The sequence below is a fragment of the Salmo salar genome, chromosome ssa29 (assembly GCF_905237065.1).
Source record: "Salmo salar chromosome ssa29, Ssal_v3.1, whole genome shotgun sequence".
Taxonomy (NCBI): domain Eukaryota; kingdom Metazoa; phylum Chordata; class Actinopteri; order Salmoniformes; family Salmonidae; genus Salmo; species Salmo salar.
The window spans coordinates 2,626,045-2,651,601 of record NC_059470.1 but is presented as its reverse complement, the minus strand read 5'-3'; the positions used below and the strand labels follow the sequence as shown (position 1 = coordinate 2,651,601).

Here is a 25,557-nt window from a genome sequence, read left to right as displayed (position 1 = left end):
GCAAGGAGTCATCATACCAGGTAGTCCTGAGGCATGGTCCTAGGGCTCAGGTCCTCCGAGAGAAAGACAGAAAGAGAGAAAGAGAATTAGAGGGAGCATATTTAAATTCACACAGGACACCGGATAAGACAAGAGAAATACTCCAGATGTAACAGACTGACCCTAGCCCCCCGACACAAACTACTGCAGCCTAAATACTGGAGGCTGAGACAGGAGGGATCAGAAGACACTGTGGCCCCATCCGATGATACCCCCGGACAGGGCCAAACAGGCAGGATATAACCCCACCCACTTTGCCAAAGCACAGCCCCCACACCACTAGAGGGATGTCTCCAACCACCAACTTACCGTCCTAAGACAAGGCCGAGTATAGCCCACAACAATCTCCGCCATGGCACAACCCAAGGGGGGGCGCCAACCCAGACAGGAAGACCACGTCAGTGACTCAACCCACTCAAGTGACGCACCCCTCCCATGGACGGCATGGAAGAACACCAGTAGGCCAGTGACTCAGCCCCTGTAAAAGGGTTAGAGGCAGAGAATCCCAGTGGAAAGAGGGGAACCGGCAAGGCAGAGACAGCAAGGGCGGTTCGTTGCTCCAGCCTTTCCGTTCACCTTCACACTCCTGGGCCAGAATATACTTAATCATAGGACCTACTGAAGAGATAAGTCTTCAGTAAAGACTTAAAGGTTGAGACTGAGTCTGCGTCTCTCACATTGGTAGGCAGACCATTCCATAAAAATGGAGCTCTATAGGAGAAAGCCCTACCTCCAGCCGTTTGCTTAGAAATTCTAGGGACAATTAGGAGGCCTGCGTCTTGTGACCGTAGCGTACGTGTAGGTATGTACGGCAGGACCAAATCGGAAAGATAGGTAGGAGCAAGCCCATGTAATGCTTTGTAGGTTAGCAGTAAAACCTTGAAATCAGCCCTTGCCTTAACAGGAAGCCAGTGTAGGGAGGCTAGCACTGGAGTAATATGATCAAATTTTTTGGTTCTAGTCAGGATTCTAGCAGCCGTATTTAGCACTAACTGAAGTTTATTTAGTGCTTTATCCGGGTAGCCGGAAAGTAGAGCATTGCAGTAGTCCAGCCTAGAAGTAACAAAAGCATGGATTAATTTTTCTGCGTCATTTTTGGATAGAAAATGTCTGATTTTTGCAATGTTACGTAGATGGAAAAAAGCTGTCCTTGAAACAGTCTTGATATGTTCTTCAAAAGAGAGATCAGGGTCCAGAGTAACGCCGAGGTCCTTCACAGTTTTATTTGAGACGACTGTACAACCATCCAGATTAATTGTCAGATTCAACAGAAGATCTCTTTGTTTCTTGGGACCTAGAACAAGCATCTCTGTTTTGTCCGAGTTTAAAAGTAGAAAGTTTGCAGCCATCCACTTCTTTATGTCTGAAACACAGGCTTCTAGCGAGGGCAATTTTGGGGCTTCACCATGTTTCATTGAAATGTACAGCTGTGTGTCGTCCGCATAGCAGTGAAATTTAACATTATGTTTTCGAATGACATCCCCAAGAGGTAAAATATATAATGAAAACAATAGTGGTCCTAAAACGGAACCTTTAGGAACACCGAAATTTACAATTGATTTGTCAGAAGACAAACCATTCACAGAGACAAACTGATATCTTTCCGACAGATAAGATCTAAACCAGGCCAGAACTTGTCCATGTAGACCAATTTGGGTTTCCAATCTCTCCAAAAGAATGTGGTGATCGATGGTATCAAAAGCGGCACTAAGATCTAGGAGCACGAGGACAGATGCAGAGCCTCGGTCTGACGTCATTAAAAGGTCATTTACCACCTTCACAAGTGCAGTCTCAGTGCTATGATGGGGTCTAAAACCAGACTGAAGCGTTTCGTATACATTGTTTGTCTTCAGGAAGGCAGTGAGTTGCTGTGCAACAGCTTTTTCTAAAATTTTTGAGAGGAATGGAAGATTCGATATAGGCCGATAGTTTTTTATAATTTCTGGATCAAGATTCGGCTTTTTCAAGAGAGGCTTTATTACTGCCACTTTTAGTGAGCTTGGTACACATCCGGTGGATAGAGAGCCGTTTATTATGTTCAACATAGGAGGGCCAAGCACAGGAAGCAGCTCTTTCAGTAGTTTAGTTGGAATAGGGTCCAGTATGCAGCTTGAGGGTTTGGAGGCCATGATTATTTTCATCATTGCGTCAAGAGATATAGTACTAAAACACTTTAGTATCTCCCTTGATCCTAGGTCCTGGCAGAGTTGTGTAGACTCAGGACAATGGAGCATTGGAGGAATACCCAGATTTAAAGAGGAGTCTGTAATTTGCTTTCTAATGATCATGATCTTTTCCTCAGAGAAGTTCATAAATGTATTACTGCTGAAGTGAAAGCCATCCTCCATTTGCGAAGGCTGCTTTTTAGTTAGCTTTGCGACAGTATCAAAAAGAAATTTCGGATTGTTCTTATTTTCCTCAATTAACTTGGAAAAATAGGATGATCGAGCAGCAGTAAGGGCTCTTCGATACTGCACGGTACTGTCTTTCCAAGCTAGTCGGAAGACTACCAGTTTGGTGTGGCGCCATTTCCGTTCCAATTTTCTGGAAGCTTGCTTCAGAGCTCGTGTATTTTCTGTATACCAGGGAGCTAGTTTCTTATGACAGATGTTTTGAGTTTTTAGGGGTGCAACTGCATCTAGGGTATTGCGCAAGGTTAAATTGAGTTCCTCGGTTAGGTGGTTAACTGATTTTTGTCCTCTGACGTCCTTGGGTAGGCAGAGGCAGTCTGGAAGGGCATCAAGGAATCTTTGGGTTGTCTGAGAATTTATAGCACGACTTTTAATGCTCCTTGGTTGGGGTCTGAGCAGATTATTTGTTGCAATTGCAAACGTAATAAAATGGTGGTCCGATAGTCCAGGATTATGAGGAAAAACATTTAGATCCACAACATTTATTCCATGGGACAAAACTAGGTCCAGAGTATGACTGTGGCAGTGAGTAGGTCCAGAGACATGTTGGACAAGTGAAGACTTGTCCAACAAGTGAAGACTTTCCAAATGCACTGTAGTTAATTAAATAATTAAAAGGAACATTTTGATTATTAGCATAATGGATATTAGTATTTTAGGCATATCATGTGAATAAGGCCTCATGTAAAATCATTGTCAAAGCGCATGATATACTGTTGCATGACAAACAGGTGCTGTTAGATCAAATTATGTTTCTGCCCATTTGGAACAGTGTAAACACTAAATTATAAGTAATACCAGAGAGTCTGTTCTAATTAAACCAAATTGTAAAGCCTTTTATACAACATAGCAAAGTTTAAAAACAGCAAGATTTGGGAAATTGCTTTTTCCAACATTTTGCGGTTGCATGAGGCTTGGTGATAGAGATAGGCCTGATCACCAACAACGACGAGACGGCATATAAGGAGGTCAGAGACCTGGCCGTGTGGTGTCAGGACAACAACCTCTCCCTCAAAGTGATCAAGACAAAGGAGATGCTTGTGGACTATAGGAAAAAGAGGGATGAAGTGGAGCAGGTTGAGAGCTTTAAGTTCCTTGGTGTCCACATCACCAACAAACTAACATGATCCAAGCACACCAAGAAAGTCGTGAGGAGGGCACGACAAAACCTATTCCCCCTCAGGACACTGAAAAGATTTGGCATGGGTCCTCAGATCCTCAAAAGGTTCAACAGCTGCACAATCGAGAGCATCCTGACTGCCATACCAGGCAGTGATGCAACCAACTGCTTGGCCTCCGACCGCAAGGCACTACAGAGGGTAGTGCGTACGGCCCAGTACATCACTGGGGCCAAGCTTCCTGCCATCCAGGACATCTATACCAGGCGGTGTCAGAGGAAGGCCCTACAAATTGTCAAAGACTCCAGCCACCCTAGTCATAGACTGTTCTCTCTGCTACCGCACGGCAAGTGGTACCAGAGCACCAAGTCTAGGTCCAAGAGGCTTCTAAACAGATTCTACACCCAAGCCATAACACTACTGAAGATCTAATCAAATGGCTACCCAGACTACTTGCATTGCCCCCTGCCCCCTCTTTTACTCTGCTGCTACTCTCTGTTATTATCTATGCATAGTCACTTTAATAACTCTACCCACATATATACACTACCGTTCAAAAGTTTGGGGTCACTTAGAAATGTCCTTGTTTTTGAAAAGAAAAAAAGTGTCCATTAAAATATCAAATTGATCAGAAATACAGTGTAGACATTGTTAATGTTGTAAATGACTATTGTAGCTGTATCGCCAGATTTTTTATGGAATATCTACATAGGTGTACAGAGGCCCATTATCAGCAACCATCACTCCTGTGTTCCAATGGCACGTCGTGTTAGCTAATCCAAGTTTATAATTCTAGAAGGCTAATTGATAATTAGAAAACCCTTTTACAATTATGTTAGCACAGCTGAAAACTGTTGTCCGGATTAAAGAAGCAATAAAACTGCCCTTCTTTAGACTAGTTGAGTATCTGGAGCATCAGTATTTGTGGGTTCGATTACAGGCTCAAAATGGCCAGAAACAAATAACTTTCTTCAGAAACCCATCAGTATATTCTTGTCCTTCTATGCATAGTCACTTTAATTACTCTACCCACATGTACACATTACCTCAACTAATTGGTGCCCCCGCACACTGACTCTGTACCAGTACCCCCTGTATATAGCGTCGCTATTGTTATTTTACTGCTGCTCTTTAACTATTTGTTACTTTATTTTGTATTTTTTTTAAACGTATTTTTCTTAACAGCGTTGTTGGTTAAGGGCTTGTAAGTAAGCATTTCACTGTAAGGTGAATACCTGTTGTGTTCGGCGCATGTGACAAATACATTTTGATTTGATCACAGAATCAGTAGGATATTAAACAAACACTCAAATAGGCAACAAGCAGGAACAGAAGCATAGGGCTGAGTGACTCACTCATTCCTGGCTTTTGTTCAAAATAAGTTATATTATAATGCAGAGTTAAAGCCACGTTCTTTCTGATTGTCTTTAGCATATGCGGTCTCTATTGCTACACCTCATTTCGTTTGATTGCCTACGGAGCTGTGAAGGGAACGGCACCTCCATACCTTCAGGCTCTGATCAGGCCCTACACCCAAACAAGGGCACTGCGTTCATCCACCACTGGCCTGCTGGCCCCCCTACCTCTGAGGAAGCACAGTTCCCGCTCAGCCCAGTCAAAACTGTTCGCTGCTCTGGCACCCCAATGGTGGAACAAGCTCCCTCACGACGCCAGGACAGCGGAGTCAATCACCACCTTCCGGAGACACCTGAAACCCCACCTCTTTAAGGAATTCCTAGGATAGGATAAAGTAATCCTTCTAACCCCCCCCTTAAAAGATTTAGATGCACTATTGTAAAGTGGTTGTTCCACTGGATATCATAAGGTGAATGCACCATTTTGTAAGTCGCTCTGGATAAGAGCGTCTGCTAAATGACTTAAATGTAAATGTAATGTAATGTTTGAATTGTTATGTAATTATAATATATTGATATAGGGGTTGATGCATTTTTCATTTGGGCAAATCAGGTCTGTGATATTGAGTTAGAAATGTAACACCTTAGAGGACTTAACCTTGAATACATTGCAAGTTTGCCCTTTTTGGCCATTAGGCTACATCTATTGGTAGTCTAAACTGTGGCACAATTTGGGGGATTTTTTCACACCCATCTGAGCTATTAGACTATCCTTTTGTAAATTAATTAAGGTGTGAATGTTTCAGTCCCAGAATCTCTCTCCTCTGGCACTAGAGTTCTGCATCGGGCAAAAAAAATAAGGTGGCATGTGGTCCGAGTTGAGAGAGAACTTGGGTAAATACAATGGCGCAACTACAATTGACATGTGGACTGACAATTTTCAAAAGATAGGACACTTTTGCCTTAAAGCCCATTACATAAACAAAGAGTGGGTGTTATCTACCATGGAGTGGGACAGTGCAGCTCAAAACTGCAGATAACATAAGACCAGCTATTGTGAAAGAACACTTGTGGATATTGTTGTTTTCCTCTATCCAATGGTTCCAAAGGATAGAGCATCACTTACAGATTGATTTGTGATTTCAGAGAGAGGCCAGCTGTGAGCCTGTGACCAGGCACGGTGGATGACATCCTTTTCGTGCAAAGCAATTTGAAGAAATCCAGTGATGGACTGTTTTGAAGTTATTGTTTTAGTATATTTATTTGTTCTCTAATATTAGAAGACGCTTTAAAGCGATTTGAGTTGTCAATATGCCGCATTGCATTGTGAAAATAAAAATGTATCCTTCTTAATTAATGGCATGGTTTCTTTTTAGCCAAATGTTGAATCAACATGCAGACAACTTAATGCAGGAAGAGGAATAATAGCCTACCTTCTGTAGTCAAAAACAATTAGGTTTAATAAATGTATTTTATTTTGTTGGGTAACAGATCGACTCTTGGAACACAATATGATCCTTCATTCAGAAAATAGAAGGGTGCAGTGTGATATCCTATGGGTTGGACAATACTTCTCTTCTCAATCATCTTCAAAAAACATATACTGAAAATCAACCAAAATCAACCTTTAAATGTTGTATTATCCAAATGCTGAAAGTGAGTGGCGCAGTGGTCTAAGGCACTGCATCGCAGTGCCAGCTGTGCCACTAGAGATCCTGGTTCGAGTCCAGGCTCTGTTGCAGCAGGCTGCGACCGGGAGACCCATGGGGCAGTGCAATTGGCCCAGTGTCGTCCAGGTTAGGGCAGTGTTTGGCCGACAGGGATGCATTTGTCCCATCGTGCTCTAGCGACTCCTGTGGTGGGCCGGGTGCATGCACACTGACACAGTGGCCAGGTATATGGCATTTCCTCCGACACATTGGTGTGGCTGGCTTCTGGGTTAAGTGGGTATTGTGTCAAGAAGCAGTTGGGTTGTGCTTCGGAGGACGCACGGTTCTCGACCTTCGCCTCTCCCGAGTCGGTACGGGAGTTGCAGCGATGAGACAAGACTAACTTCCAATTGGATACCACGAAATAAGGGAGAAAAAGGAGTAAAAAAATTACATTTAAAAAATAACGTACGTGGGCGACAGAGAAAAACTAAATGGTGCAGTTTGAAGCCTTTTGCCACATGTTGCTCAGTTGGTAGAGCATCACGCTTGCAATGCCAGGGTTGTGGGTTGCATTCTCGCAGGGTACCAGTATGAGAAAATGTAAGTCACTCTGCATAAGAGCGTCTGCTAAATTACCAAAATGTAATGTGGCGGGTGTGGGTCTGGCCAGGTGTGATGTAGTTGTGTCTTGTATTGTCAAATTAAATATTTGAAATAAATTTTCCCCCAAAAAAGGAAAAATGACAAACTTGCAACACGCATCAGATTATTCATTATGATTAATTTTCTTTCCATTCTTCATTGTAACCACAATGTCACAAACAAGTGAACACATTAACTTGGTCAAAACATTTCTTTATTAAGATGATCAGAAAGAATGTTGGTGCCCATTTATTTTTATCCAAATCCACAAATGAGTGAGTCACTCAGCTTTATGCTGACAAATATAGCTTAATACTGCAAAATAGACTACTAAATAGGCCAAGCTTAAACTAATAAATTAAATTGCCTAAATAAACTAGTACATTTCATAAATAAATGAATTAGCTCAGGTCTTGAAAATATGGGCAAACTTTTCCCCTCCCTACCCTTGCTGGACACTTTCATTCAGTTTTTTCTTCACATCAGCAAAGAAGGGCTCCGTGTTTCAGAAACTCACTTCATAAAGAGGGGCTAATCACTTTTTCACACGATGGTAAATAAAGGCACTTTGTTATTTAGAATTATTTCTTTCTGTGTTTAAAGGGAGAGAATCCAAAAGCCTACTGTGCCTATTTTATTGAAATCGTTAGTCCACATGTCAAGTGTAATTGTATTTGCGCCATTGTATTTACCCAAGTTCTCTCTCTCTCTCAACTCCGGTACCACCCACAAGCAATTTTTGGGTTGTTACCTGATGCAGGACTCTAGTGCCAGAGGGAAGAGACTCTCAGACGGAAACATTCACACCTCCATTCATTTACAAAAGGCGCAATGACAGAATTACGCAATTTATCACTATCTGCCACCATCTACCGCAAAGTATTGCGGAATAAGCTCAAAACTTTTAATTGAGGAAGCACCTTAGGCTACACCAGCAGTCAGACTGTTACTAGGAGGGTGGATGTGGGTGGTCTATATTTCATCTCTCGCTGATCATTTCTGTCATGCCCTGATATCTCATTCCCCCCTCTCTCCCTCCCCTTTCTATCTTTCTCTCTCCTCCTTCTCCCTCCAAGTGTGTATAATGAGCTCCACAACACTCTCATGGCCATCAGTGACAAGGACAAACTGCACTGGTGGAAGAACACACACCTTGGGCATTCAAACTGACTGGCCTCAGTTCCAGGTGCAACGCAACGCAACAACACACACACACAGCGGGCTAAGGAAAGTTAATGGGGCGTAATGGAGTGTACTGTAATATAGCAGGATATAGACTTCAGCCCCTTTGTTATTCTGAGAATTTGTCTAATGTAGTGAACAGTGTTACAAGCTAATGTAGCAGACTGTATAACAGTAGTGTATGGTCCAACAATGGGACCATTATTAGAGACTGCTGGATGATAATATACTGGACTGGTCTGCCTTGTTGTTCAATGGAGTCTAAAAACCTCTTTCAGGAGTGGGCACCAGAAAAGAAAAACATTCTTTGCAAGGTAGAGGTACAACAAGGCACAATAGAGGTGAGCATGTCTCCGTCTTTATGACCTAATGCTACAGTACAACTCTACCACCTGGATTCGGTCTTATGTAGCAAAATATATGCGTTATATAAAAGTAGAGACTTTGAGCTACAAAATGGTGTTTCATACACTGCATTTGAGGAACAATGGGAAAGTAATTCTGCTTTGAAAGTCGATCAACTTGTAAACTCACTTTTGAGAAAATCGCCTTTGAATGTTTTGCTATCTAGTGAAGAGCTCTTCGTCGTCTTCACACATCAGCATCGTTCACACCCTCACCCTAAATTAGCTCCACCGATATCTTTTCGCTCTCGAAGCGCACACTTGATGCTCTGGCCGAGGATTTGTTTAGCTCTGGACAACATGAAAACAGCCTAACCAGCTCTGCTGGCAACAATTTCATTATGCTTTTTTGCAGACGTTTACTGACACCGGCCATATTCAACAGGTGTTGTACACACGTAACGTTAGCTAACGAGCCAGCCAGCCAATGTTAGCTAGTTAAACAATAAACAGTGCCAACAATGCCACACTGCTGGGAGCTAACCAACCATGTTCAACATTAGCTAGCTAACATTAGGCTCTAACTAGTACAGCACACGGCTCTGGGAAATGATTAATAATGTCAGCTAGGTAGCCAGCCAGCTAACGTTAGCTAGCTAACAGTACACTTTAGCTTAAGACATACAGTATAGCTTGCTAGCTAGGTAAACAATGTACCTAGCTAGGAAGCCAGCCAGCTAACGTTAGCTAGCTAGCTAACAGTACACTTTAGCTTGAAATGAAACCACTTTGTCGAAATTAGAAAACATGTAATATCTGAAAATGTAACGTTAGCTAGCTAACGCTAGATTATCTTAACTGTATACATCATTGTACATGGACGAGTCTCCCTGTCAGGAATGCCATGGTTGCCCTTAGTTTGAAGATGTAATCCGAAGACAGGTGTTTCCTCCATCTCTTTAGCTATCATACTCTAATTCCACTGATTTCAAAACTTGATCCTCCAGAAAGTGGAGAGCCACACTTATGCAGCTCCACTACACAATACATTTTAAAAAAGCCGCGTTCGACAGGATTACCAACACAGACTGACGAGCTTCTATGGCAGACCAATTGGAACTTTTCTCTCGGCATGTCCAGCCCACTCATTATCTCAGCCAATCATGGCTAGTGGGAAGGTTGCTAACTTTTTCTGTGGCTTAACCATCAAGGCTCATAATTTAACAATTGTATTCGTATTTACACATGGCATATGAGTTTGTTATTAAGTCTCATTAAAGTTCACATGTTCAAGGCATTTCATTCAAACGTCTCTCCTGTGAAGTCGTGAGTTGTGAAATACGCCTAGTTTCCTGATAATCACATCACACCAGTGAAGGCTCCTCAGAGGAGGAAGGGGAAGACCATCCTCTTTAGTGAATGTCATAAAAATAAAAACTATAAAACATTTTAAAAGTTTTCCTTTTTAGATAGAACTATACTAAACATAATCACGTCACCAATTAATTGATTAAAACAAACTATTTTGCAAAGAAGGTCTACAGTATACTCAACAGCACTCTAGGGTAGCACCATGGTGTAGCCGGAGAACAGCTAGCTTCCGTCCTCCTCTGGGCAAATTGACTTAATACAAAACCTAGGAGGCTCATGGTTCTCACCCCTTCTATAGACTTACACAGTAATTATGACAACTTCCGGAGGATGTCCTCCAACCTATCAGAGCTCTTGCAGCATGAATTGACATGTCCAACTAATCAAAGGATCAGAGAATTAATCTAGTACTGAAAGCATAAGCTACAGCTAACTAGCACTGCAGTGCATAAAATGTGGTGAGTAGTTGACTCAGAAAGAGAGTAGTTCAACAGTTTTGAACAAATTAGTTTCTTCCAAAATGAAGGAGAAGCAAGAGAGAAATAGAGAGAGATTTTTTTTTTGCAGTTTCACTTACTTAGCTAGCAAATGCAGCTAGCTAGTTTAGCCCACTGAAACACCCTGCTCAAACAGAGGGATGCTATGTTGGCTGGCTGGCTATGACTTTCCAACACAACACTGGAACTCTTCCAAGTCAAGGTAAGGTTTTACTAATTTATTGTCACCGGGGCCCGTTACGGCATGATTGTACGATTGTAGCGGGTTTACTAACGCGTTAGTTCTATTAGCTATGCTGATGTTACTTTAGCTAATATGGTGACAACGATATAGGCTGTGTGTAGCAGTTCGACTTGGAAAGGTTTTTTCACCTGGTCACATACAGCTGGTGTGTTGTGCATTGAAGTCCACAAGCGAAGGGAAGGGGTGAGAGGACAAGAGCGCATAGATGCGAGAAGGAATACAACGTGGCTGCTATGAAAGTGAACTGTGTTTACGTGTGATCAGGGATATATTCATTCCGTCGATTCTGTTGGATAACCTTTCTTAAAAATGGAAGCAAACTAAACAAAACAGGGATAAACATGCCTGAATTTGTCCAATATAATCTGTTGTAAACAGTCACTCATAGGCTAGGTTGTAGAAACCTCATGATGGGTATAGGAAACATTTGAGTATCATGAAGTAGCCTAAACCTATCACTGTTATATTGAACTGGGTGATTGGAATATGAATGACAGTCATCCAATATGCTGTAATAGAAATAAGGCCATGCTCATGAAAAAAAATCATCCTCCCTAATCTTAAACGGCACTGGTCACCACTGCATCACTGTGCAATGTTACCAAATAAAAATCTTGATATCATCCTGGCCAGATTGTACGATTTGCTTCAGTTTGTTTGTCACATTCTGCGATTAGCTTGTGAGGCTGTCAGCCGATGTAAGCTACGTCAACTGCAACGGTGTATTTGATCTGCGCCTCTCTATGCTTATGTGCAAGTAAAGAGAGTTCGGAAAAACTCAAAGTAGGCCTATGCATCTTAGAAATAGTTTTCACATACAAATTTGATATGTCCTAATTCAGAATCAAATAGGCTTCCCCAAAATAACATGTTTGCTGTGGTAGAATGTTTATTTTGATTGGCATTTATAAAAATCCCATCAGGTAGCCTGATTTCAGATGTGTCATGTAAACAAGATTAGGGAAATTGTTTTTCTTGCACAGCATGTAAATGTTTTAAACAAACTATTAAATTAATCTGACTATTCACAATAATCATATTATTATGTGCATACTCAGTGCAGGCCATGTTCCTGTTGGTCAGGCACCAGGTTCGGCTCGTAAGACTAGCCACACTACATGATCAAAGCAAAAAGAATCGGACACTGCCAGAACTTTGTCGAAGTCTACAACCGCACGTATTGGTACTTACTCGACAGACCTAGACCCTGTCACACTGAAGAGCCAAGATGTCCAACAATCATTTATGAACAAGAATTTTCCAACTACTTGAACATTTGGTCTGAGACGGCAAAAATCGTTGCATAAGACGGCTAAAATCGTACAGCCTGCAAACGCCTTAAGGAGTTGGCGTCATTCTGTACTCCCTTACCATCTCATTATGATTGGTTTGTTAATTGTTTGTAGATAGTGGCATGTCTCCTCGGCCTCTGTGTGTGTGTATATATATATATATATATTCACTAACGCAGCGATCAGCTTGTTGGAGGTGAACTGGGAGCACAGTGCTGTAGCGGTGGGACAGAGGAGACGGCAACAAAGAGGGCTTTGTCCTGAGCCCTACACTTCGAATCAGGTTAGCGAGGTAACTTTGGTCAAAGCCGAATTCAACTCGGGATAACTGGTGCCATGAAAGTGGCTCACCTTTTAGCCAGGTACATATCTATGGCAATGAATCCTTCAGAACTAACCTTCTCCGGGGCATTTCTATGGAAAATTACTGAGGATGATAGTGGACGATATTGCCACTCCCATATTCAATCTCTTAAAGTCTAAAGGAAAGTGTGTGGCCTCAAGTCCACTACCAATGAATAGCAAAGCACCCTTTACTGGCTCAAAACAGCCGACCAATCAGCCTGTTACCAACCCTTAGTAAACAAAAAAAAAAATGTGAAAGGTGTTTGTGCAGGTGGGAAACGGCAGTGTGGAGTGCAATAGAGATTGCTTCTGTGGATCTGTTGGGGCCGTATGCAAATTAGGTGATACTAGGGTTCCTGGGATAATGGTGTTGATGTGATCCATGACCAGCCTTTTAAAGCACTTCATGCCTACAGATGTGAGTGCTATGGGTCAGTAGTCATTTAGGCAGATTGCCTTGGTGTTCTTAGGCACAGGGACTAGGGATGCGTGTAGATACGCGTGACAAAGGTACTGCTTCATCTGTTGCATTGTTAATGGGGGACATAACATTTATCTTCACACATCAGGGGATCAACAAGAGTGCCATAGCTCCATGGAACAGATATCCTGTAGTTACTGTATATCCCATTATGGGGGGTTTCGTTATTTGGAAGTATCAGGATTGGGTGAAGGCAGTGCTTTGGCTGAGAGTTTCCTTTTACGAGGGTAGAGACTTTGTTTTTGCCAGAACTCTCAATTTCTAACAGGTATGAACACAGAAGTTAATCACGCTGCTGACCAAATTACACAAGATTTTACTTGGTTAACAGAGAACATTTCTAATAAATGTATGTTGCAGCAGCCAACTCTCTGTATGACATTAGAACAATAGTAGAGGGCGACAGCAGATGGGACCATGCTAGTTCCACAGGCTTCCATTTGAAAAACTCTGGGCCCGTTATCCAGATTCAGACTAAAATAAAATGTTCAATGGAGATTCACCATTGAAAAGTGTTTCTTGATGGGATACTACAGGATTTTGGCAATGAGTTTTGGCCTGATTGATGGAGTGCTGCAGAGATGGTTGTCCTTCTGAAGGTTCTGCCATCTCCACAGAGGAACGCTAGAGCTCCGTCAGAGTGACCATCAGGTTATTGGTCACCTCCCTGACCAAGGCCCTCCTCCCTCATTTGCGCAGTTTGATTTTTATCCATTTTAGGATCAAGGCTATAACCTAACAGAATATGGAAAAAGTCAAGGGGTCTGAAAACTTTCTGAATGTACTGAAAATATTGTGGCCATGCTTCACTGATCTTGCTGCAACAAATTCCTTTTCACCCACAGCATGGGATGTCCATGATATTGAATAGAATAAGTCCATGTACTTTGTTGTACTTAAATTTTTAATCCTTGAGTCTAGCCTTAGACATTTAATGACATGTTACAATAAATTATCCTTTAACATTATTATTTTGGTCCCTTAGCCTGCAAAAAAAATATCCTAGTCTCTAAATTCCCCATCCATTAACATCCTATTGTACCGTTTATAGACAGGGCAAATAACATTGAAGAAAGATGTCAAACAGTTCCGTGTGTACATAAACAATCAGTTTCGAATGGGGAGAGATGGACTGATCTTTTACAGAATCTTGTTTACCATTGGTTTTGATAACACTGTAGCTGCTTGGACTAAAACAAAATGTGAATGCCCAAATGGGCCAATAGCAAACTCCCAGAATCAGCAGTCTAACAGATTCTATGCCAGCAAAACATTAATTAGTAATGCAATACAAGGTAAGGTCTGTCCAACTAGAGCTTGATAATTACAATAAATCTTTAGGGTTTTTCCCTTGCTTGGTTGGAGGGGGGGATATTGGTGTACAGTGAGACTGGTCCCTCAGTTCTCTACAAACCCAAAGCACAGACATTGTTGAACGCAGCACTATCACTTTCCCTTCAAGTCAACCTTGTCTTTACACAAACCAAAAGCTTCATGCCCTAGTGCTAGGGTGCCTCTGAAAGGGCACCCTATTCCATATAGTGCACTACTTTTGACCACCGAACATAGGGGTCTGGTTGAAAGTAGTGCCCTATAAAGGGAACAGGGTGCCATCTCGGACTTAGCCCTATAGTCTCATCAGGTTGTTTTTTACCGTCGAGCTACATTTTTAATTAACACCAAAATGTGGAACTACATATTGTACATTTGTTTAATAATACATTGTTTAAAGTGCTCTACATGATGACTTGAAGATATCCCTTTAAATTCTATTTACATGGGTCTTGTTCTGATTCGACTGAATGTACTATATAGACAGGTTATAGCAAAACAAAAGCACCCTGATGATCTAACAGAGGATCTTTACTCTGCATGCTATAAACAAACACTTTATTCACAATCTACATATGGGCTAATAGGCCTAGCTGTCTCTGAAAACAAGGAACGGTGCAAGTAAGTTCATGTGAAATTGAGCCTTAATAAATATTTTCAAATCACCCATAAAACGTGACCCCCACCAGGAGAAAACCAAACCACAAGTCTTGGTCACTTACATAAGACACCATTAAGTGAATTAATAGTGCATTATCAGGTAGAAAAGATGGAATATACAAAATCGAGTCCTAAAGGCATAGATGAGTGAGAAAAAAAAAAGCTTCATGAATGAGTCAGTTAAGTAGGCAATAGCGATTTCTCCAACAAAAGAAAGTACTGAATACAAAAAAAAAAGCTTTATGTACAATATTGTAACATTTAACTGTTCGTATTTAGCTGCTGTTTTATTGAAATCTATTTGCAGTCCTGATTACGGAATAACAGGAAAAGCAAATAAACTCTAGAACCATGCTACACCTGTCTATGATACTGAAGTTATAGTATAGTTTGTTGCGTTATAACTTCTAAGCACATTAGCTGTGTTATAAAAAACAAGCTATGTACATATTGCACATTTAATAACTGCACCAAACACTAGAAAAAAAGCTCACATAGTGGAGTTTCTGCCCTGCTAAATGGAGGGGATACAACATCACCTCCTACCACAACTCAAGGCTTCTGGCAAAAGCATTTTTTAATTTAAAAAAAATAAATAATTAACTCAGTCTCGCTGCTGCTTGACAGGCAGGTAGACACTTTCCTCAGACACCTGTACTCACGACCACAAGGAAACAGAACTTGTTCCCATACCATTCAGTCCACAGAAACACCGGTACAATAAGACCTTTGCTTCCTCCTCTTTGCACACTGGCAAGTCAACCCAGTCAGACATTCGCAGTCCACACATGCTTACCTTAGTTTTTGTGAAGTACCAGTGTATCGGTTGTCCAGGAGACAGTTGCGCCACCTCAATACATCATGCCACACATACAATGCATTAATTTCATTTTTTTTGTCTTAACTTCTCTTTCCCATTCCTTCCAGTCCCTCAATTAAATTGTCTACTTCCTTCCATAATTTTGTCATTAGTTTTCTCCAAGGGGTTCGTCCATCCCGGAGGCACTGGGTATGGTGCAAAATGGCATGCTTTGGCTTGAACACGCTCCCCTAGCTCAGTCTTCTGAAGGGCAGTTCAACCATGAGACTGGTTATGAGACGACATTCCCCTTTGCTGCGTTAGTTCGTTTCACTAAATGGCTTACATTGCTCCGCGACGCTCAGAGGTGCCTCTTCATGTGGAGGGCAAGGTGATCGGACCTGGAGAAACACCTGGAGGCAAACCGAGAGATGGAAAGTGTGAACTGGAGCGTACTACTACAAGTACAGATCCCAAATGAACACAGGCTGGCAATATAATTACATATTTTAAGAATAGAATTACACATTTGACTAAGCATTTTCAGGAAGCACTTGTTAACAATGCAATGCTATTCACATCAATGAATGAACAGACATACTAACAACTCACACTTGAGTAAATGGTATCAAGAGGGATTGTGTAAACACTCAGGTGCAGGTGGTCTCAATTCTAGATAGCATAGTGATGGAACATAGTGATGGAGCTTACCTTTCACAGTGACTGCATTTAAATGGCTTGGCCCCAGTGTGCTTCCTGAAGTGTCTAGTTAGCTCATCACTCCGTGCAAATCGCCACTCGCAGCCCTTCCATGAACACCTGTATGGTTTTTCACCTATGAAATAAAAATCAACTGTGAAATTAATGCAATACTGTACAATCAATTTTTAACCTCCAGTCAATGTGAAACATGCTGTGTGCTAAGGTCATTGTAAATTGTCATCTTTCTTCTAGTCAATGACCTTTGGTAGTAAAGAGAATGGAAGTGACATGGCGGTAATCACTTGACAGACAACTTTACTCAGACACTACAATAAATCTAGTCTAATTCCAATGAACCTGTTACAGAACTCAAAAACATGTTAGGACCACAGAAAGTCCTCTTATCCGTTGGACGTAATTGCAGTCTTAAAGAGTCCGAGCTCGTAGAGAAAGCCACACATGTAATTTCACACTGCTAATCAAAAAATAGGGAATGGTCAGTCTCCCCTTTCCCATGCTGAAACTAAATCTGTTTTGAACAGCAATAGCTAACGGCTGTATCCCAAATCGCACTATTCCCTATACCTACAGTGCATTCGGAAAGTATTCAAAACCCTTGACTTTTTCCACATTGTTACGTTACAGCCTTATTTTAAAAATGGATAACATGTTTTTCCTCAATCTACACACACCATACCCAATCACGACAAAGCGAGAAAAAAAACGTAACTGAAATACCTTTACATAGGTATTCAGACCCTTCCCTATGAGACTTGAAATTGAGCCCAGGTGCATCCTGTTTCCATTGGTCATCCTTGAGATGTTTCTACAACTTGATTGGAGTCTACCTGTGGTAAATTCAATTGATTGGACATGATTTGGAAAGGCACACACCTGTCTATATAAAAGGCCCCACCGTTGACAGTGCATGTCAGAGAAAACAAAGCCATGAGGTCGAAGGAATTGTCCTAGAGCTCCGAGACAGGATTGTGTCAAGGTACAGATCTGGGGAAGGGTACCAAAACATGTCTGCAGCATTGAAGGTCCCCAAGAACACTGTGGCCTCCATCATTCTTAAATGGAAGATGTTCGGAACCACCAAGACTCTTCCTAGAGCTGGCCGCCCGGCCAAACTGAGCAATCGGGGGAGAAGGGCCTTGGTCAAGGAGGGAACCAAGAACCCGATGGTCACTCTGACAGAGCTCCAGAGTTCCTCTGTAGAGATGGGAGAAACTTCAGAAGGACAACCATCTCTGCAGAACTCCACCAATCAGGCCTTTGTGGTAGAGTGACCAGATGGAAGTCACTCCTCAGTAAAAGGCACATGACAGCCCACTTGGAGTTCGCCAAAAGGCACCTAAAGACTGACCATGAGAAATTGTATATAGTGCACTATGACCCATAGGGCTCTGGTCAAGGTAGTGCACTATAAAAGGGAATGGGGTGCCATTTGGGCCGTAAACCAAGTCCCTTCCATCCCCATATGCACTGTGGCTGCCTTTCAGTGTGACCGTCTCCCCTTCCCCTCAGCATTCAGACACATTCAAGGTAGATTAGGTCACAGTCATGCGTGGCTAATATTCTGAGTAACTGCACTGTGGCACTGACTGCATGAGGACTCGCAACAAACTGGATCTGGAACTTTGATTACATTACACAACTAACAAACAAGACATACAATACCATTTGGTGAAATAAAGAATAGCAATTTCTTGCAGTTAAATAACATGACTTCTGTGTAATAGTAATGAAGGCAAGCTAGTCATGGCTCTCATCAATAGCATCATGCCAAAAACGCTAGACCCCCTACAATTTGCATACCGCCCAAACAGATGACGCAATCTCAATCACACTCCACGCTGCCCTTTCCCACATGGACAAAAGCAACACCTACGTGAGAATGCTGTTCATTGAATGCTGAGCTGTAGTTAGCACCCACAAGGTGCATCACTAAGCTAAGGACCCTAGGACTAAACACCTCCCTCTGCAACTGGATCCTGGACTTCCTGACGGCCTCCCCCAAGTGGTAAGGGTGGGCAACAACACATCTGCCACGCTGATCTTCAAAACTGGGGCCCCACAGGGGTGCATGCTTAGTCCCCTCCTGTACGCTCTGTTCACACACACGACTGCATGGCCAAGCATGACTCCAACACCATCATTAAGTTCTGACGACAACAGTGGTAGGCCTGACAACAATGAGACAGCCTATAGGGAGGAGGTCAGAGACCTGGCAGTGTGGTGCCAGGATAACAACCTCTCCCTCAACGTGATCAAGACAAAGGAGATGATTGTGGACTACAGAAAAAGGAGGATGGAGCACACCCCCATTATCGTCGATGGGGCTGTAGTGGAGCAGGTTGAGAGCTTCAAGTTCCTTGGTGTCCACATCACCAACAAACGATCAAGGGCCAAACACACCTTTACAGTTGTGAAGAGGGCACGACAACACCTTTTCCCCCTCAGGAAACTGAAAAGATTTGGCATGGGTCCCCAGATACTCAAAAGGTTCTACAGCCGCACCATTGACAGCATCTTGACCGGTTGCATCACCGTCTGGTATGGCAACTAATCGGCATCTGACCGCAAGGAACTACAGAAGGTAGTGCGTACGGCCCAGTACATCACTGGAGCCAAGCTTCCTGACATCCAGGACCTATATACTTTGCAGTGTCAGAGGAATGTCCCAAAAAATTGTCAAAGACTCCAGTCACCCAAGACTTCTCTCTACTACCACACGGCAAGCACTACCGGAACGCAACATCTAGGACCAAAAGGCTCCTTAACAGCTTCTACCCCCAAATGGCCACCTGAACTATTTACATTGACACCACTCCTCCCCCCCTTTTTACACTGCTGCTACTCACTGGTCATCTATGCATAGTCACTTTACAAAGAGCTTGACTACCCTGTACCCCAACACATTGACTCGGTATCGGTACCCCCTGTATATAGCCTCTTTATTGTTATTTAATTTTCTTGTTACATTTTGATTTTACTTTATTTAGGAAATATTTTCTTTACTCCATTTCAAGAACTGCATTGTTGGTTAAGGGGCTTGTAAGTAAGCATTTCACGGTAAAGTCTACCTACACCTGTTTCGGCACATGTGACAATTAACATTTGATTTGAAGTGAGAAAGCTTTGTGCCATCAATGTCACTTTGGCTCAGGTTGTCGTTTTCTCCCCCCAAGGTTATGCAATGCAACACAATGTAAACACCAAAGACAGAGGCTTTCGGTGTGATAGCATAGCGAAATGTGTGTTTCACAACCTGTATGAGTGCGCTGGTGTGCTTTTAAGTGGGAACTCTTTGTGTAAACCTTGCGGCATCCGTTGAAGTGACACCTGTGCACCTGTCTCCTCCCATCCGGCAATGGATCTCCACTGTCCAGCCTAGTCTTTCCCGAGTTCTTCCCGATGCCGCCTGTCTGCATTTCTACCGGCAAGTGCAATTCCGTGTGTACGCTTCCCCAGCCTTGTGAGATGCTGGGTTCCGAGCTGACCTCTGGGGAGGATGGTGGAGTGCTAATGATACAAGTGCTAAAAGGTCCAGAACAGGCCATTGGGTTTGAGGTAAAATTGTGTGGTTGCGTGAGCTCCCCAGAACTGTCTGATGCTTCGCTGTTGGCGTCAGAGTTTACACTTTTGGTTTGCAAGATTGGGCTATCCTGATTGTCCTCTTTGACCAGAGGGATCTTTGAGTCGGAGTCAATCGCTTCATCCCCACAGGCCAGGATCAGCTTGCTCCACAGGTCATGCTCGTGCGTCTTGAACTTGATATTGGACGTTGTTGAGACGTAAGGCTCGCTCTGTAGATACCGTTCCAACTCCAAGCATGTCTGGTTGAGGAACAAACAAAAACACATGATTAGAATGCATTAACCTCTCTAGGGTAGGTGGCACCAAATCGTCCCACCTACGCAACAGCCAGTTTAATCCCGTGGCGCGATATTTAAATACCTTAAAAATGCTATTACTTCAATTTCTCAAACATTTAACTATTTTACACCATTTTAAAGACAAGACTGTCCTTTATCTAACCACACTGTCCGATTTCAAAAAGGCTTTACAACGAAAGCAAAACATTAGATTATGTCAGCAGAGTACCCAGCCAGAAATAATCAGACACCCATTTTTCAAGCTAGCATATAATGTCACATAAACCCAAACCACAGCTAAATGCAGCACTAACCTTTGATGATCTTCATCAGATGACAACCCTAGGACATTATGTTATACAATACATGCATGTTTCGTTCAATCAAGTTCATATTTATATCAAAAAACAGCTTTTTACATTAGCATGTGACATTCAGAACTAGCATACCCCCCGCAAACTTCCGGGGAATTTACTAACAATTTACTCACGATAAACGTTCACAAAAAGCATAACAATTATTTTAAGAATTATAGATACAGAACTCCTCTATGCACTCGATATGTCCGATTTTAAAATAGCTTTTTGGTGAAAGCACATTTTGCAATATTCTAAGTACATAGCCCAGGCATCACAGGCTAGCTATTTAGACACCCAGCAAGTTCAGCCTTCACCAAAATCAGATTTACTATAACAAAAATGTTATTACCTTTGCTGTTCTTCGTCAGACTGCACTCCCAGGACTTCTACTTCAATAACAAATGTTGGTTTGGTCCCAAATAATCCATCGTTATATCCAAACAGCGGCGTTTTGTTTGTGCGTTCTAGACACTATCCGAAATGGTAAATCAGGGTCGCGAGCATGGCGCAATTCGTGACCAAAAAAAAAAAAAAAATAGAAATATTCCATTACCGTACTTCGAAGCATGTCAACCGCTGTTTAAAATCAATTTTTATGCCATTTTTCTCGTAAAAAAGCGATCATATTCCGACCGTGAATATCCTTTTTGGTAAACAGACAAAGGAAAAGAAAGCTTTCGGTCGACGCGGGCACGAGCCTGAGTCTCACAGTACTGTAACCAGCCACTACCCAAACGCGCTACTTTGTTTCAGCCAGAGCCTGCAAAGCCACGATTCAGCTTTTTGCCGCCTTCTGAGAGCCTATGGCAGCCGTAGGAAGTGTCACGTTACAGCTAAGATCCTCACTCTTCAATAAACAGAGACAAGAAGAACGACACCTTGTCAGACAGGCCACTTCCTGCATGAAATCTTCTCAGGTTTTTGCCTGCCATATGAGTTCTGTTATACTCACAGACACCATTCAAACAGTTTTAGAAACTAGTTACTGGGCAGGAATAGTAACCAGATTTAAATCGGGTACGTTTTTTATCCAGCCGTGTCAATACTGCCCCCTAGCCCTAACAGGTTAAAAATCAATTTTTATGCAATTTATCTGGTAAGAAAGCGATAATATTCTGACCGGGAATCTGCGTTTCGGTAAATAGAGGAAAAAAAGACGGGGGCGACCAGTGCATGCGCCTAAGCCCAATGTCCCCTGATCGGCCACTTGACAAAGGCGATAATGTGTTTCAGCCTGGGGCTGGAATGACGACATTCAGCTTTTTCCCGGGCTCTGAGAGCCTATGGGAGCCGTGGGAAGTGTCACGTTACCGCAGAGATCCTTTGTTTTAGAAAGAGATGTCAAAGAAAGCCAATAAATGGTCAGACAGGCCACTTCCTGTAAAGGAATCTCAGGTTTTTGCCTGCCATATGAGTTCAGTTATACTCACAGACACCATGCAAACAGTTTTAGAAACTTTAGGGCGTTTTCTATCCATATCTAATAAGTATATGCATATTCTAGTTACTGGGTAGGAGTAGTAACCAGATTAAATCGGGTACGTTTTTTATCCGGCGGTGTAAATACTGCCCCCTAGCCCTAAGAGGTTAATAGAAAAGATCACAAGGTGCATTGCATTTCAGACATCTACCAGACCACCAACAAAAGCAGTAGTAGCAACAGCATTGATGTCTTATGACATCATAGTTGTGCTACTTGTTTATTTTTGGCTCACAGGGTAGAACAGCTGGGTAAACCAAAGCCTCACAAGTTCAAACATCCCCAAGACTTATGCATCTTCCTTCCCCCCAGAATGCAGTCATTCAGTTCTCCATTCGTTATAAATATATTCAGATTTGATCCTAGATCTTGAAGATTCATTAAAAGCAGGGTCATCTGCTTGGAGGTATAGCAGGATGTAGGTTTGACAAGAACAGCTGAAAATAAATAATCTGCCCTAAGCAAAGGGCATTACTGCCCCTTCCACAATCTTAGCCAATCATTTCAAGTTGCATTAGTACCTACTCATGTGCACAGGAATTGGTCACTGCTGACATTTGATACAGTTTGGATATAAGCATACTGAAATACACTGATCGACATGCAAATTAATGCAACGTGTTTCAGAGGAATAAACCTTATGGTCAGTATTATTGAGTGAGAGATCAGACTATGGTTTTTATAAGCAAAATACCTTTTCAATTATTTTGAAAAAAAAAAAGTTATAAATTAATGGAAGTCCATTCCCGTCAATACTATATAAAAAATGTTTCGATAACACACATAGGATATGTGTTTCTTCATTTGTAGCATTGTGTGGCGATTTCAATCTATCCATGTTGCAGAGATCAGCACAGCAGGGCTGCTGGCAAATGTATGGCGAGATGGCATTTGCAACAGCACTTGATTTAGTTTAATAATTTTTTTTACACAAAAGCATTGAAAACCGGGAGAAAGTACTGTTGTTTAGACTGATTTGCCTTATGTAAACTTGTGCACAATTAATCGGTGTTTCAATCTGAACTATAGCCTACTGATAACCACAGTTTTAGGTATCCTAGAGAAGCCTATGTCCTCTGATCCCCTCTGGCCAGGGGAAAGGAAGTGGTAACATCATGGATTTATAGCGTAAAATATACCCATTTATTTGTGTTAATAGAACATTTGAATGTGATAAAATGTGGTTTATACGGATGACATACTATGTGAGTAACTTTCGCTAACAACTGCAAGCTAGCTAGCTAGATTGCACAGATTGAATGGATAAATGTTTGTTTTTTGACCTGTCCCCAAATGAATATAGTTGGTTCAGAGTTCGTTTTGATATTTCAACCTGCTGTCCTCATCGTCTGGTGTGGGTGGACACAATCAACGTAAGCCTCACACGTGCGGTCTGGTCAGCATGTTAGGAAACTACTTGCATCAATTTCAATCACATATGATTAAGATTAAAATTGGGGTCTGTTATGCAAGACTATTGGTGTAAATTATATACATTGTCAAAATTAAATGAATACATTTTAGGCTGGCTATATTCTGGTTAGGCTACTTTGCAGCAACAAAACATCCACTTACGAACGAGGTCAGCTCCACAGCATTTTGACTTGACATCTCCATTATTAAGCTACTTGAACCAAAGAATTGCTTTCGAGTTCATTTCTTTGATTCATAAAGGCTTGCACATGCAAGATCTTAAAGAAAATATCAAACCACTAGGCTACCCTACCAGATACTAGTCACGTCCCATTAATTACAATGCAGACTCCCGAGATGTCAAACATTGCCACACTGAACAAGACTTGTGCCATACATTGACTGGTAGCAATGGTCTCCTTCGAATCAACAAGCTGTATAAAACGCCATATCTTTTGCATCTGTGGCTAACCGGTGAGGCTGGTTGGGCCTCCATTCAGAGATGTCCATATAAATAAGAAATAGACTATGCTTGGTTATTTTTTACATGTTCTAGACAAGACCATGGTTTCCCAAACTTGGTCTTGGGCCCCGTGCACGTTTTGGTATTTGCCCTAGCGCTACACAGTTGATTCAAATAATCAAAAACTTGCTAAAGAGTTAGTTATTTGAATCAGCTGTGTAGTAGTACCTGGGCAAATATCAAAACGTGCACGGGGGCCCAAGACCAAGTTTGGGAAACCATGTTCTAGGGCTTTCACGCACGCTGAGAGTTCGAATTTGACACATCCAGATGGACATGGAAATCTGCATGTTTGAACTACTGACAAGTTGACAAAAATATACATTTTGTGTAAAACTGAAGAAAGAAAATGAATGCATGGGCAACTGTTTGACCACAGACTAATAGAGGACATTTGAATACAGTCAAAGTGCATTCATAAGATAAAGTATTAATTGATACAGCTGTTAAATCAACAGTTTCAAGTTATAAGAAATAATATTAGGCTACCTGCTGCCAATATTCCTCCAGTGATGGTAAGGCTGAAAAGTAGCCCGTGTCGTGTACAATCTGAAGTTCGTGAAAAATGCTGCACATGGGTAGAACATCCATTTCAAATCCGAAATGTGGGCAAAAAACCTGCGATTCAACAAGATCAATATGTTAAAAATGTTGGTCAATCTCGAACAGGCAAGTAAGATCCTTGTTTTACTTGCACATATAAAGTGCACTGCACGTTTCGCTGCCCCGTTGACAGACGACTGTTCCTCGCTGGTGTTGAAGTTACACTATATACAAGCGCTGAACTAAACGCAAAGCCAGTAACATGTAACTTCCGTATTCAAACCTAGTAATTTACCCAACACCTCGTGACAATGTTACGCTTTTGGAATGTTAACGAATGGAACTCGAATCAGTTTGCCCGAGCGCATATGCTCAAATTCGTTTTGCATGGCACGATGCCCCGGGTGAGCGGAGTTTGATATTTTAGACCATTACATTGGTCCTTAAGTGTAAGCGCCATCACACGGGCCACCGGACCATGCAAAACGAACTCCACCTAAAATATCACAACCAATCATAATCGTTTCCTGACATAATTTGTTCCTGTCAATTTTTTTATTTGTGAATTTGACTCATATATCCTTTACATTCATTGGACAGCTATTTTTAGAAGTGGTGTGTGTGTGTGTGTGTGTGTGTGTGTGTGTGTGTGTGTGTGTGTGTGTGTGTGTTATTGCCTACTCTCTTCGAGTGTCAGTGAGTTGCGCCTCTGCAGTTTTCGCCACAGAGAGCGCATTTGAGCAGCAACAATGTTTCCTGGTTGAAGACATTTCAATGTAGTATACTTTCTGCAAGTTAATCACCTCTAAAACTAAGTTTGCGACAACACTAGATAGCCAGATTAGCTAGCTAGCTCAAAAACTAGCTTGTCGAACGTTAATGGAAACTTTCA

At 42.0% G+C, this 25,557-nt stretch overlaps 1 protein-coding gene across 2 annotated transcripts; it reads right to left on the bottom strand.

Moving 5' to 3' along the window:
- Positions 1–25,008, bottom strand: LOC106590028 (Krueppel-like factor 6). Of its 2 annotated transcripts, XM_045710831.1 has the most exons (5): positions 24,612–25,008; positions 19,741–20,308; positions 16,476–16,599; positions 16,111–16,177; positions 1–53 (listed from the first exon to the last, which is right to left on the bottom strand). In XM_045710831.1, exons 1-4 carry the CDS (start codon positions 24,711–24,713, stop codon positions 16,126–16,128), a joined length of 846 nt encoding a protein of 281 aa, XP_045566787.1. In that variant the 5' UTR covers positions 24,714–25,008; the 3' UTR covers positions 1–53; positions 16,111–16,125. The 2 variants fall into 2 exon arrangements, with proteins under 2 accessions (XP_045566787.1, XP_014035994.1); XM_014180519.2 differs by lacking the exon at positions 1–53 and having other exon boundaries at positions 15,558–16,177; positions 24,612–25,007.
- Positions 25,009–25,557: the final 549 nt, after the last annotated feature.